Below are 11,546 nucleotides of genomic sequence, written 5' to 3'. Positions count from 1 at the left end.
GATGAATGGATGGATGGATGAGTGGATGGATGAATGGATGGATGGATGAGTGGATGGATGGATGGATGGATGGATGAGTGGATGGATGGATGGATGGATGGATGAGTGGATGGATGGATGGACGGATGGATGAGTGGATGGATGAGTGGATGGATGGATGAGTGGATGGATGGATGGATGGATGGATGGATGGATGGATGGATAGGGGGATGAAAAGGACCAATGGATGAACAGATTGATAGCTGAACATCAAGTGGATAAACAGATGGAAATGTGGGTGAATAACAGATGGATGGGCTGACATATGAACATATAGATGGCTACTTGGACAAGTAGATAAACAAATGGGTGGGTGGATGACAGACTAACAGATAAATGGATGAACAAATGCACAGTTGGATAAACTGGTAGACAAATGTATGACTGGCTTTGTGGGTGGATAGATGGATCGACAAACAGACAGATAAACAAATGGATGGGAAAATAGATGAATGGATGGACAGACAGGAAAAGTTTGTAAACTTGGAAGACTAGATTGATATTAAGGCATTGTTAAGGGGAGGGGACACTGAGAAATCTAGGCTGGGAGTAGAGCACCTAGGGATTTGGAAGGAGCGGTGGTCCTTAGGAATCTGGGAGGGGAGGGTGTAAGAACCCTTCTGGTGGAAGGGAAGCTAGTGGAGGGAAGGGGAAAGCAGCGCTGTGCTGAGGACCCTGCCCGGGAGCCCAGCCCCAGGCTGGATAGAACCCAGGGGTTGGGGTCCTACGGGCCCAGGAAGAGCCAGGCCTGGCACGCTGCTGGATCAGAGCCCTCAGACAACCAGGCTGACCCCAGAAAGCAGAGACCGCAAGAGGCCACCCACCCTTAACAGCTCTGACCCCAAGGAAGTGACTGTTGGCCACATCGGGGTCTCAATAGAAGCAGGTATTTGTGGGGTTAGGGGTTAGAGGTTAGAGAGCCTCTGCAGGGCCCAGGCGCAGGAAAGGCCTCCGGTGGTGGAGGCAGCCTTCCTCCCTCCCACTCTTCCTCCCACCCTAGCCCTCAAGGCCGCCCCTCACAGTCCCAGCTTCCTCTGGGCAGGGGGCCTGGCCCCCATGGCCTCCCAGGCCAGCCCCTGGAGCACCACCTGCCCCAGCCGGCCAGAGACTTCCTGTAGCGCAAGAGATTTATGCAAACGGGCTGGGGTGGTGATGTCACCCCAAGGGGACTATCTCCCAGTGGCAGGCCTTCGATAAAATCAGGAACTTGCGCTGGCCCTGCAATGTCAAGGGAGGGGGCTCACCCAGGGCTCCTGTAGCTCAAGGGGCAGGCCTGAGCCCTGTACCCGCCCTGAGTCCGTCCAGCCCCCGACGGGGCGCCCCATCCCCAGGGGCTCCGCACTGGCCCCCACCAAGGCAGGGGACCTGACCGGCTCGGAGCTCGGCTGGATGTTACAGGCGTGCAAAATGGAAGGGTTTCCCCTCGTCCCCCCTGTGAGTATTGGGGCTCCTCCACCAGCCCAACCTGTGGCCCTCGGACGCCCACCCGCCTGCCTGCCAGCCCGCCGGCTGCCCTCCCACTATCAGTGGGAAGTTGGTGTTTCCTCCCTGGAGCTCCCGGCCTGAGACCCAGCAAGGGGGCCATTGGCTTTCTCGGAGCGTGCCCTGGCGGGCTGAGGGCTGAGCCCATGGTGGAGCTGTGATCGGTGGGGCCTGAACGGTTATTTATAGATGGGGCTTGGGTGGCAGGCCAGAGCTCCACGGCAGGGTGCTGGGCTGAGGATGGTGAGGGTGGCGGCAGGGAGGTGGTGGCAGAGGAAATGGGGAGACTGGTGTGGGGGGGGATGCCAGTCCCCAGGACGGTACAGGCTTGAGGGCAGGCGGCAAGAGGCCAGAGGTGGCCTGGGTGCTTCTGGAGACTGAGGCTGCCTTAAGCCTGGGTCCCCACCAGCCAGCCTGGGGCCTGGTACAGAGGACACGGTTGTTGACCCAAGGGTCTGGGGCTTGGGCCCTGGGCCCTGAGTGGCAGAGGCAGGGGTCGGGGCAGGCGCTGGGCCGGAGCAGTGAGGGGAGCAGAGACTAGCCACGCAGTTAGGGGTGGGCTCTGGCTGAGGATCAGGGAGTGGAGGGCAGGGGCTGGTGCTGGGGACACCCCGGGGCTGAGATTGGGGCTGGGGTGGGAGCTGCGGGAGGTCAAGGGGGGAGCCTGGAGTGGGGGCAGGGCTGAGGCTGGAGGTGAAGAAGCAGGAGTCCCGGGGGACCCCGGGGAGGGAAGGGCAGCCGTCTGGGGCAGACCCCCTCTGATGCTGCCCTCAGTGACAGTTGCAGCCTTCGGCAGGTGTCAGACCCAGGCCCTCTGAGAGGACCCCTCTCCCTTTTCCCACCCTGTCCCAACTCAGCAGGGGTGGGGAGCCCTGGGGGGAGACGGGAAGGGCTTGGCAGGACCTGCCCACCTGACTCAGCTTTCCCGGCCTGGAGGCAGCTCCCTTCCCCCCGCCCCACCCCAGTCGGGCCTCAGAGCCTGGGGGAGGCACCCCGGGCTTGACATCCCGCTGTGGGGTTGCGCTGCCTCCAAGCCCAGTGCCAGGCTCCTCCCTGGGCCGGACTCAGAACCAGCCAGCCCGTCTGCACCTGGCCCTGGCCCACCCTCCCCCGACCTGGGGGCCGGCAGTGGTGACAGAGGTGGTCCCGAGGAGAGCCAGCCCTGCCTCCAGAAAGCCACAGGCCCTGGGGTTCGGCCACCCTGTCTCTGACCCTTGACCTCTGAATCCCTGAACTCCAGCTAGAGCGGGGCAGGAGGCACATCCCCTTGGGCTCCCACACCTCGCCCCAGCCCAGGGGCTACTCAGAGTGGGTCCTTGGAGGGTGGGCTACCAAGGCAGCCCTGGTTGCCGAACCAAGCCCTGAGGGCCGGAGTTACTGTTGTGCAATCCTCGGGCACACACTGTGTGGGGGAGGAAAGGCCTGATGACTGCTGGGAAGCCTCCGGGTGTGCATTCCCTATGCCAGTGGGGTGGGTGGGTGGGAGGAAGACCAGGGAGCATCCCAGGGAGGGTGTCAGGAGGAGGGGGGAGGAGGGAGAGGCCCCCAAACCTGCCCCTGCCTGGGTGAGTCCTGTAAAATCCATCAGTGTGAACGGCCACTGCTAATGGTGGTGGCCCTGGGCACCGGCTAAGAGAGAGAGTGGGTGTCAGGGCAGGGCTGTAGCAGGAGGACAAGCGTGTGTGCCGTGGGGTGAGTGTGTAGGTGGAGTGAGAGTGACCGAGGAAGGGTGTGGGTATGAGTGTGTGGGTTAATGCACTTGCAGGCAAGTGGGTGGATATGTGCGTTAATCCCAGTGACGCTGTGTGTGCCTACAGGCGGGTGCATAATGGGGTGTGTGTGTGTGACGACAAGCATGTGTAAGTGTGAGTGCCCCCGAGAGCGAGTGTGAGGGCTGTGAGTGGACGAGGGGGTGAGAGTTCACATGTGGGAGTGTGGGTAGAAGTATGTCACGGGGAGTATGTATGTGTTTGGGGGGTGTAGGCATATCAGTGTGACCGTGAGAGTGTGCGTGTGTGAGGCTGGGATCCGGGCACACGCTGGAATGTGAGTATGAGTGTGAGGTGACGGGGAGCAGCTGGGCTGTCCTCTCAGACCTGGTCCTCTTTTGACCTCTGACCTCCAGGGTCCCTGTCACCCCCTTTCTGCAGGAGCCAAGGCTCTTGCTCCCCTGGGTCCCCCTCTTCCACTCTCTGTGGCCTCTCCCAGTTCCAAGCAGAGAGAGGGCTGTAAGCCTGATACAGATGGTCTCCCGGCCACATTCCCAGCCCTGACACCCTCCTCTCTCAGCAGCCATCGGAAGATCTAGTTCCCTATGACACGGATCTCTACCAACGCCAAACGCACGAGTATTATCCCTATCTCAGCAGTGATGGAGAGAGCCACAGCGGTGAGTACCGGGCCCCGGCCCAGCCCCACTTCCCCAGCCTGGCCTGCGTGCCCAAGCACGGCTGGGTTCCGGGGAGAAGGGAAAGAAGCCTCATTCCCAGGGCTTCTTTGGAACTCTGAGAATCAGATCCAGTTAGCTCTTGGGGATGTGAATTCACTATCCTGACCCCCGACACTCCTGCTTCCCAACACCCCACACCCCCAGCCTGCATTTATGGAGCATCCTTGGTGTATCCAGGGGTTAGCTTCTTCCACATTTATCTCCTTGTCCAACCCTTTTGGCATTTTTACACATGAGGAAACAAGCTAAGCGGCTACGGGACTTGTACAAGGTGGCACAGCCGGTCAGTGGGATCCAGCTCTGTCGGTCTGCTCCAGGTCCAGTGCTTTTTCACCTTCCCCTCCCCCAATTCCCCCATCTTCCTCTCCGTTCTTGTCTCACATACACACACTACCCCCTCATCTCCTTGCTGGGGCAGCCCCGCTCCCTGCTGTGTGTGGCTAGCAGAATTTGTCTATTGACATTTGGGCTGGATAATGCTATGTTGTGAGGCCTGTCTTGTGCATTGTAGGATATCTGGCAGCATCCCTGGCTTCCACCCACTAGATGCCAGCAGTACTGCCAATCACGACAATGAAAAATGTCTCCAGCATTGCCAAGTGTCCCCTGGGGGGGGGCAGAACCGCTCCTATGTGAGAGCTGCTGAGCTGAAGGAAAGGCTCTGAGGACTCCCTCATTCAGTAGGGGCTGAAGACCCCAGTCTGTTCGGGGCGGGGGCGAGGATGGGGCCTAGGCCAGGGGCGTTTTCCATCTGGGCCTAACTGTGCTCCCCCAAGGCCCAGCCTTGATCCTGAAGCAAATTCAGGGGAGGAGAGAGAGGCCTTCAACGCCTGGGACCTGGGCAGGGAGATAAGAGAGGTTACCTGAGGTGGATCTTGGTATAGTGATGAGACATCTCTGAACCAAAGGCCAGGTGGCCCAGTTAATGGGTCTTCACTGGAGGATTCTTCAGGGAGTCTGAGACCTGGGCAGGCCAGACACTGGGGTTCCTGCAGTCCCAGAGGGACAGGCGTGCTATGTGCCACAGCTGAGGAAGGTTTCACACCTGAGGGCCACACCTGGGAGCCATTCACACCTCCATTCTGCTGGCACATCTATGGCCGTTTAAACCTGACGGCCACACCCAGAGATGCCATTTGTGGTGAGTCCTTATTTAGGGCCCTCACATCCAGATGCCAAACCTTGCGAACAGTTTCAACTGGAACTCACACCTGACAACTACTATAAAGACTATACCTAGAAGCCGTGCCTTGGGAGTAGGTGGTGGATGTACTTCAAGGTCATATATGGGAACACAACAGGCTTCTTTCAGAGCTCTAGGGCTAGAAAGTCTTTAAGAATACCCTTTTTCTCATCCGTTTAAGCTTGTTTATAATTCTACAAGAAATGCATCCTCTCTGTGGAAAATCCAGACAATTTAGAGAGTGTCCCTCATCTAACTCTATCCCCAGATCCCCCCGCTGCCAGGGTCAAGGGCTGGGTCTCCCTGATCCAGAGACCTGCGCACACACCCTTCCACCAAGCAGTTCGGGACCAGAGAAAGTCCCTGTTTGAGGACTGGCGCCCCCTGGTGGCTTCAGGCAGCAGGACAGCTCGGGTCCCAGCAAGCTCAGGGCTACTTCTGACCCCTTCCAGCATTAGGGATCCTTTCTCCTCTGGCCTGACCCCCTTCGCGGTTTCACTGGGTTTGGGTGCATTTCTTTTGGGTCTGTTGAAGCCTCATTTTCTCCTTCTGTGATATGGGTGTGCTATGGGTTTATATATCTAGAAACCAGCTAGGCCTGGGGTGGGCTGATGGAGTGAGAGCTTTAGAGAAAGCCAGTGCTTTCCTGGCTCAGTGATCAGGCAGATCCCTTATATCTGGGGTGGGGCTCTAGGAATGACTCCTAATTGGATGTGTGAGCTCCCCATTTGGGTCCTTCAGACCCAAACCCTTCATAGACTCCTCCAGTGTGCCCAGGTGTTCTGGTCCCTATTCACAACCCCCGCCTCCCCGCCACACCCCTGCCATCACGGCCCACCGGGCCATCTGTTCTGTCCCTTCTTAATATCTGTTGCAAGGTATTCTCTGAAGACTCAAGAGTAGAGACACCCGCACATTCTTCCACCTGTTCCTGCATGTCCTCTGCATCTGTATTTTTAGGTGCTGGGGCTTAGTGAAAAGGCACTGGAGCCAGACCTGGGTCTAGTCCTGGCTCCATCACTCACTAGTGTGTAACCTTGGAGCAAGTGACTTAACCCCTCTAAGCCCCTGTTTCTTCATCTATAAAACTGAGGGCATGAAAACACTCCACAGAGTTGCAATGATTAAATGAGGTTAACACATGCAATATATGAGGTAGTATACTGAGTACAAGGCCCAGTAAACTTTCAGGACATAGTATGTTAGCTTTACTGAATCCCCCCAGGCGGAAGGGATGAAGCAGCTGAGAGAGTAGAGAAGCACAGAAGGTTCTGTGACAGATCAAGTGGGTCATTTTCCAACGGCCCAGATGACAGCCAGCCAGGCACCCACTCATCCATCCATCCACTCCCCTCCCACCCACCAGCCACCCACCCATCCTTCCAACACTTATTGTCCAATCCACTTGTCCACTCATCCCCTCATTTGTCCATCCACCAAATAACCTCTGATTATATGCCATTTGCCAGAAACTGTTCTAGGCACTGAAGGTTCCATGATGAGCAGGCCGGGCAAGGCCACTGCCCTTGTAGAGCTTACAGTCCAGTGAGGGAGAGAGACAGTGAAAAATCAAACTAACAGACATGTACTAATAAGTCCTATGGAAAGTAGAGTAACGTGATTCGGAGTGTCTAGGTGGGGGACACTTTAACTGGGTGGTCAAGGAAGGCCTCTGAGGGGGTGGCAGCTGAGTGGAAATCTGAGTGCAGGGAAGGAACATGAATGTCAAGGCAGGTAGGGACAGGTGTTCTAGGGAGAAAGAACAGCAAGTGCAAGAGCAGGAGGGACCTCCCCCAGGGACCAGAGTGGCCGGTGAGCACAGGGGGGCAGAAACAAAATGAAGCCAGAGGGGTCTGCAGGGGGCAGATCACCCAGGGCGTGATGGCCGTGGCAGAAGTTTGGGTTTTATCGTGCATCTAATGGGAAGCCATTGGAGGGTTCTGAGCAGGGAAATGACATGATCTGAATAATCTTTGTGTGTGTGTGTGTGTGTGTGTGTGTGTGTGGTAAAAATCTAAATAAATTGTAAGTGTTTAATTTTAATTATTAAAACAAGAAATACCCATTGCAAACAATTTAAAAATACAACAGCATAGCAAGTGACATATTAGCCTCTTCCCGTTCTTGTTCTTCCCTGACAGCACCTTGGTCTATCCTTGCAGACATTTTATTTGACATGTATAATCCTGTATGTTTGTAAGTGTATACGTCCACATGTGCAGGTTCTATCCGTTCAGAAGTGGGCTGTAGTATCATACTGTTCTGTGGTCTGCTGCTTTTTACATTAACTTATCATAGTCACTCCTCCATGGCACACACAGCAACCAGGGGCAGATGAAAGCTATTTCTCCAGTCTTTCTATTACAGGGCTATGTAAGTGTATATATGAAGATTTGAAATAGAGACTTAGAACAGCATTTATTTATTCATTCACATACATTTATTGAGTACTTTCTATAGGCTAGGTGGAGATGAATCTAGCTTGAGTTTTTACTTTGAGGCATCTGTTCACTTGTACTATGAAAGATGAGAACTTGACTTTCTAGGTATTTATAACACACACACACACACTCACACTCACACTTCTCCACATATACCAAGATACTTATAGTAACTTTTTCCCTTCTTTTTCATTTTATTGCTGTAATGGGCATACAACATAAGTGTATAAGTTTAAGGTGTGACAGCATAATGACCTCACACACGTGTACATTGTGAAATGATTACCACATAAGTTTAGTTAACATCCATCACCTCATATACTTACAAAAGAATTTTTTTCCCCTTGTAATGAGAACTTTTAGGCAAAACTCTCTTGACTTTCGAAGTTGCCACACAGCAGTGTTAACTATAGTCATCGTGTACATAACATCCCCAGGAGTTATTTATCTTACACCTGGAATTTTGTACCTTAGACCACCATCACCCAATTTCCCCTGTCCCTCTCCCCACCACTACTTCTGGCAACCACAAATCTGATCTCTTTTTCTGAATTTAGCTTTCCTTTAGATTCCACCTGTAAGTGAGATCATACAGTGTTTGTCTTCCTCTGTATTCTAACTTTTGTTAAATCAGTATCTGAATTTTCCGTTATTAGGACCATGTGAATATTACTCACAGCTGAGCCACATGGCGTACTTTGATTACCTGTACTTTCTCGTCGCTGTGTTTCTGAGGGTCAGTGTAGCAGGGATATGGAGCCCTCACGCTGCAACCAGGCTGCTGGGAGTCACACCCCAACTCCTCACTACTGGGTGGGGTGACCTCGGGCAAGACATCTCACCCCTCTGTGCCTCAACTTCTTCTTTCTTTTTATAAATTTATTTATTTATTTTTGGCTGGGTTGGGTCTTCATTGCTGGGCGTGGGCTTTCTCTAGTTGCCGTGAGGGGGGCTACTCTTCATTGTGGTGGCCAGGCTTCTCATTCCAGTGGCTTCTCTTGTTGCGGAGCTCCGGCTCTAGGCGCACAGGCTTCAGTAGTTGTGGCACACGGACTCAGTAGTTGTGGCTCACGGGCTCTAGGGCACAGGCTCAGTAGTTGTGGCGTACGGGCGTAGTTGCTCCGCGGCACGTGGGATCTTCCCGGACCAGGGCTCGAACCCATGTCCCCTGCATTGGCAGGCGGATTCTTAACCACTGCACCACCAGGGAAGTCCTTCAACTTCTTCTTAATGATACCTACTTCACAGGATTGCTGTAAGGAAGGAATGAGTTACTACAGTTTAAATGCTTAGAACAGTGAACACTATATAAGGATTTATTACTCTTCTCATTATACTCTCCTAAGAAAGGATGTATGGGAGGTAAGGTTTTGTTCTTGTTTGTTTTACCTGGTGTCTTTATGCTCTCACTTGATTAACAGTAGTTTGGCTGTGTACAGAAATATAAGTTGAAAATCATTTTTTTTCTCACTGAAATTGAAAGCATTTCTCTACTGTCCTCTGGTTACTAGAGTTTTTCTTAGGAAATCTGATGTCATTCTATGTCCTCTTTTTGAATGTAACCATTTTTGGTGTTTTTTTTTGTTTTTTGGTTTTGTTTTTTTTTTTCTGTTTGGTTTTGTTTTGTCTCTCTGGAAGTTTTCAGTATCTTCTCCCAATACCTAGTGGTTCCACTGAATAAGCTTTTAAAAAGATCACTCTGGCTGCTGTGTAGAGAGTAGATGGAGAGGAGACAAGAATAAGAACGGGGGGAAAGCACAGTAGAAAACCACTGGAATAATCCAGGCGAGAGATGACGGTGGCTTGGACAAGGGTGGTGGCGAGAGAGACAGAAAGGAGCAGACAGGGACTTCCCTGGCGGTCCAGTGGTTAGGACTCTGTGCTCTCGCTGCTGAGAGCCCAGGTTCGATCCCTGGTTGGGGAACTAAAATCCCACAAGCTGCACAGTGTGGCCAAAAAAAAAAGAAAAGGAAAAAAAGGAAAGGAGCAGACAGATTTAGGATAGATTCTGAAGGTAGAGCTCACAGAATTTGCTACTTATTATTATTATTTTTAAACTGTGATAAAATGCACATAACGTAAAATTTACTATCTTAACCATTTTCAAATGTACAGTTCAGTGGCATTAAAAACATTCATATTGTTGTGTTGTGCAACCGTCACCACCATCCATCTCCAGAACTCTTTTCATCTTGCAAAACTGACACTCTGTACCAATTAGACAATAACTCCCCATTGCCCCCTCCCCTCAGACCCTGGCAACCACCATTCTACTTTCTGTGTCTATGAACTTGACTACAGTAACTACCTCATATTCATGGAATCATGCAGTATCTCTCTTTTTGTGACTGGCTTATTTTACTCAGCATATAATATCCTCAAGGTTCATCGACATTGCAGCATAGGTCAGAATTTCCTTCCTTTTAAAAGCTGGATGATATTCCATCGTACGTTTATACCACATTTTGTTTATCCATCCATCTCTTGATGGACACATGACTTGCTTCTACCTTTTGGCTATTGTGAACAATGCTGCTGTGAACATGGGTATAAAAATAACTTTTTGAGATCCTGCTTTCAATTCTTTTGGGATATATACCCAGAAGTGGAACTGTTGGATTATAAGGTAATTCTATTTTTAATTTTTTGAGGACCCACCATACTGTTTTCCATAGTGGCTGCACCATTTTACATTCCTACCAACACTGCACAGGGATTCCATTTCTCCACATCCTTGCCAACACTTGTTATTTTCTGTTTTTTTAACCATTTTTTAAATTGAAGTATAGTTAATTTACAATGTTGTGTTAGTTTCAGGTGTACAACAAAGTGATTCACTGAGTTATATCTATTCTTCTTCAGATTCTTTTCCATTATAGGTTATTACAAGATATTGAATATAATTCTCTGCACTATACAGTAGGTCCTTGTTGTTCTGTTTTCTGATAGTAGCCATACTAATGGGTGTGATAGGATTTGCTATTTGCAGTGGGATTGTTGAAGGAAATGGAGTTCCAAAGTATGACCCTTCTCTTGTCCTTCTATCTTTCCAAACACTTATTCATCTTTTCATACAACAGACCATCCACCAATTTATTCACATATTCATCTAATCATCCATTCATTCACCTTTCCAAGTGTTCTTCCTTCCCCCTACCAAACCCTCCATGCATCTCCCACTGATTTATACATCTAATAAGTATATGCTAAGCATCTTTTACATGCCAGGCACATTGCTACGTGCTGTAGAGTGAATAAAACACAGGTCCTATATCTTTGTAACAAGGGAAATAACTAAAACCTTAATAGTTAGGATACGATGTAGAAAGTAACAAGAAACATGAGACCCGGAACTCTCTGCTCTCTGGCCCTCAGTTTCCATATCTGAACAATTTGCAGGAGGGCTGGGCTTAAGGAGCCCTCGTCCACTGGTCCGTGATTTCCTGTGAAGGTTTTCTTTTCATCCCTCGCTTTCTTAATTCCTCATCTTCCTTCTCTTATCTTGATCTTACTTCTCCTTCCCTGGGGTGAGTCCTGGCTTCAGGCTGGGGTTTCTGCTCTGAGGAGAAAAGGTCAACTGAATGACACTTAAGTCTTGAATTTTGTGTGTGTGGCAGGGAGGGGGGCAGGGGGTTGTTTTAAATATCATTTTATTTTTGTCCTAGTGACATGCAGGTATTAGTGACACCAAAAAACTGAGTTAGAATAGGAATGTGTGGGCAGGACTTTGGTCCCAGATTGGGAGCTGGTTTACAGGGAGAAAGTGAAAGATTTTGGTAAATGGGTAATTGTTGGCTGGATGAATGAAGGTTCAATGATGGATGGAAGGATAGATGGATGGATAATGGATGGATGATGGATGGGTGGAAGGACGGATGGATGCGTGGAAGGATGGATGAGTGGATGGACGGATGGATGGGTGGATGGATGGATGGGTGGAAGGACGGATGGA

General features: G+C 51.0%; 1 protein-coding gene across 4 annotated transcripts in view; it reads left to right on the top strand.

Moving 5' to 3' along the window:
- The window catches only part of SPI1 (Spi-1 proto-oncogene), a 33,739-nt gene that overhangs the window by 16,519 nt on the left and 5,674 nt on the right, over positions 1 to 11,546 (top strand). For 2 of the 4 annotated variants that reach the window (XM_029208983.1, XM_029208986.1), the window contains one exon: positions 3,814 to 3,910. In XM_029208983.1, coding sequence (XP_029064816.1) covers positions 3,814 to 3,910 — 97 coding nt within the window. Of the gene's footprint in view, positions 1 to 1,193; positions 1,474 to 3,810; positions 3,911 to 11,546 lie in introns of those variants that run through there. The other 2 variants (XM_029208985.1, XM_029208984.1) reach the window with 2 other exon arrangements.

Source organism: Monodon monoceros, unplaced genomic scaffold (genome assembly GCF_005190385.1).
Source record: "Monodon monoceros isolate NGI ecotype Baffin Bay Population unplaced genomic scaffold, NGI_Narwhal_1 Super_Scaffold_7, whole genome shotgun sequence".
In the NCBI taxonomy this organism is placed as follows: domain Eukaryota; kingdom Metazoa; phylum Chordata; class Mammalia; order Artiodactyla; family Monodontidae; genus Monodon; species Monodon monoceros.
Note: the sequence above shows the minus strand (reverse complement) of the source record. Positions and strands in the feature narration are given on the sequence as shown.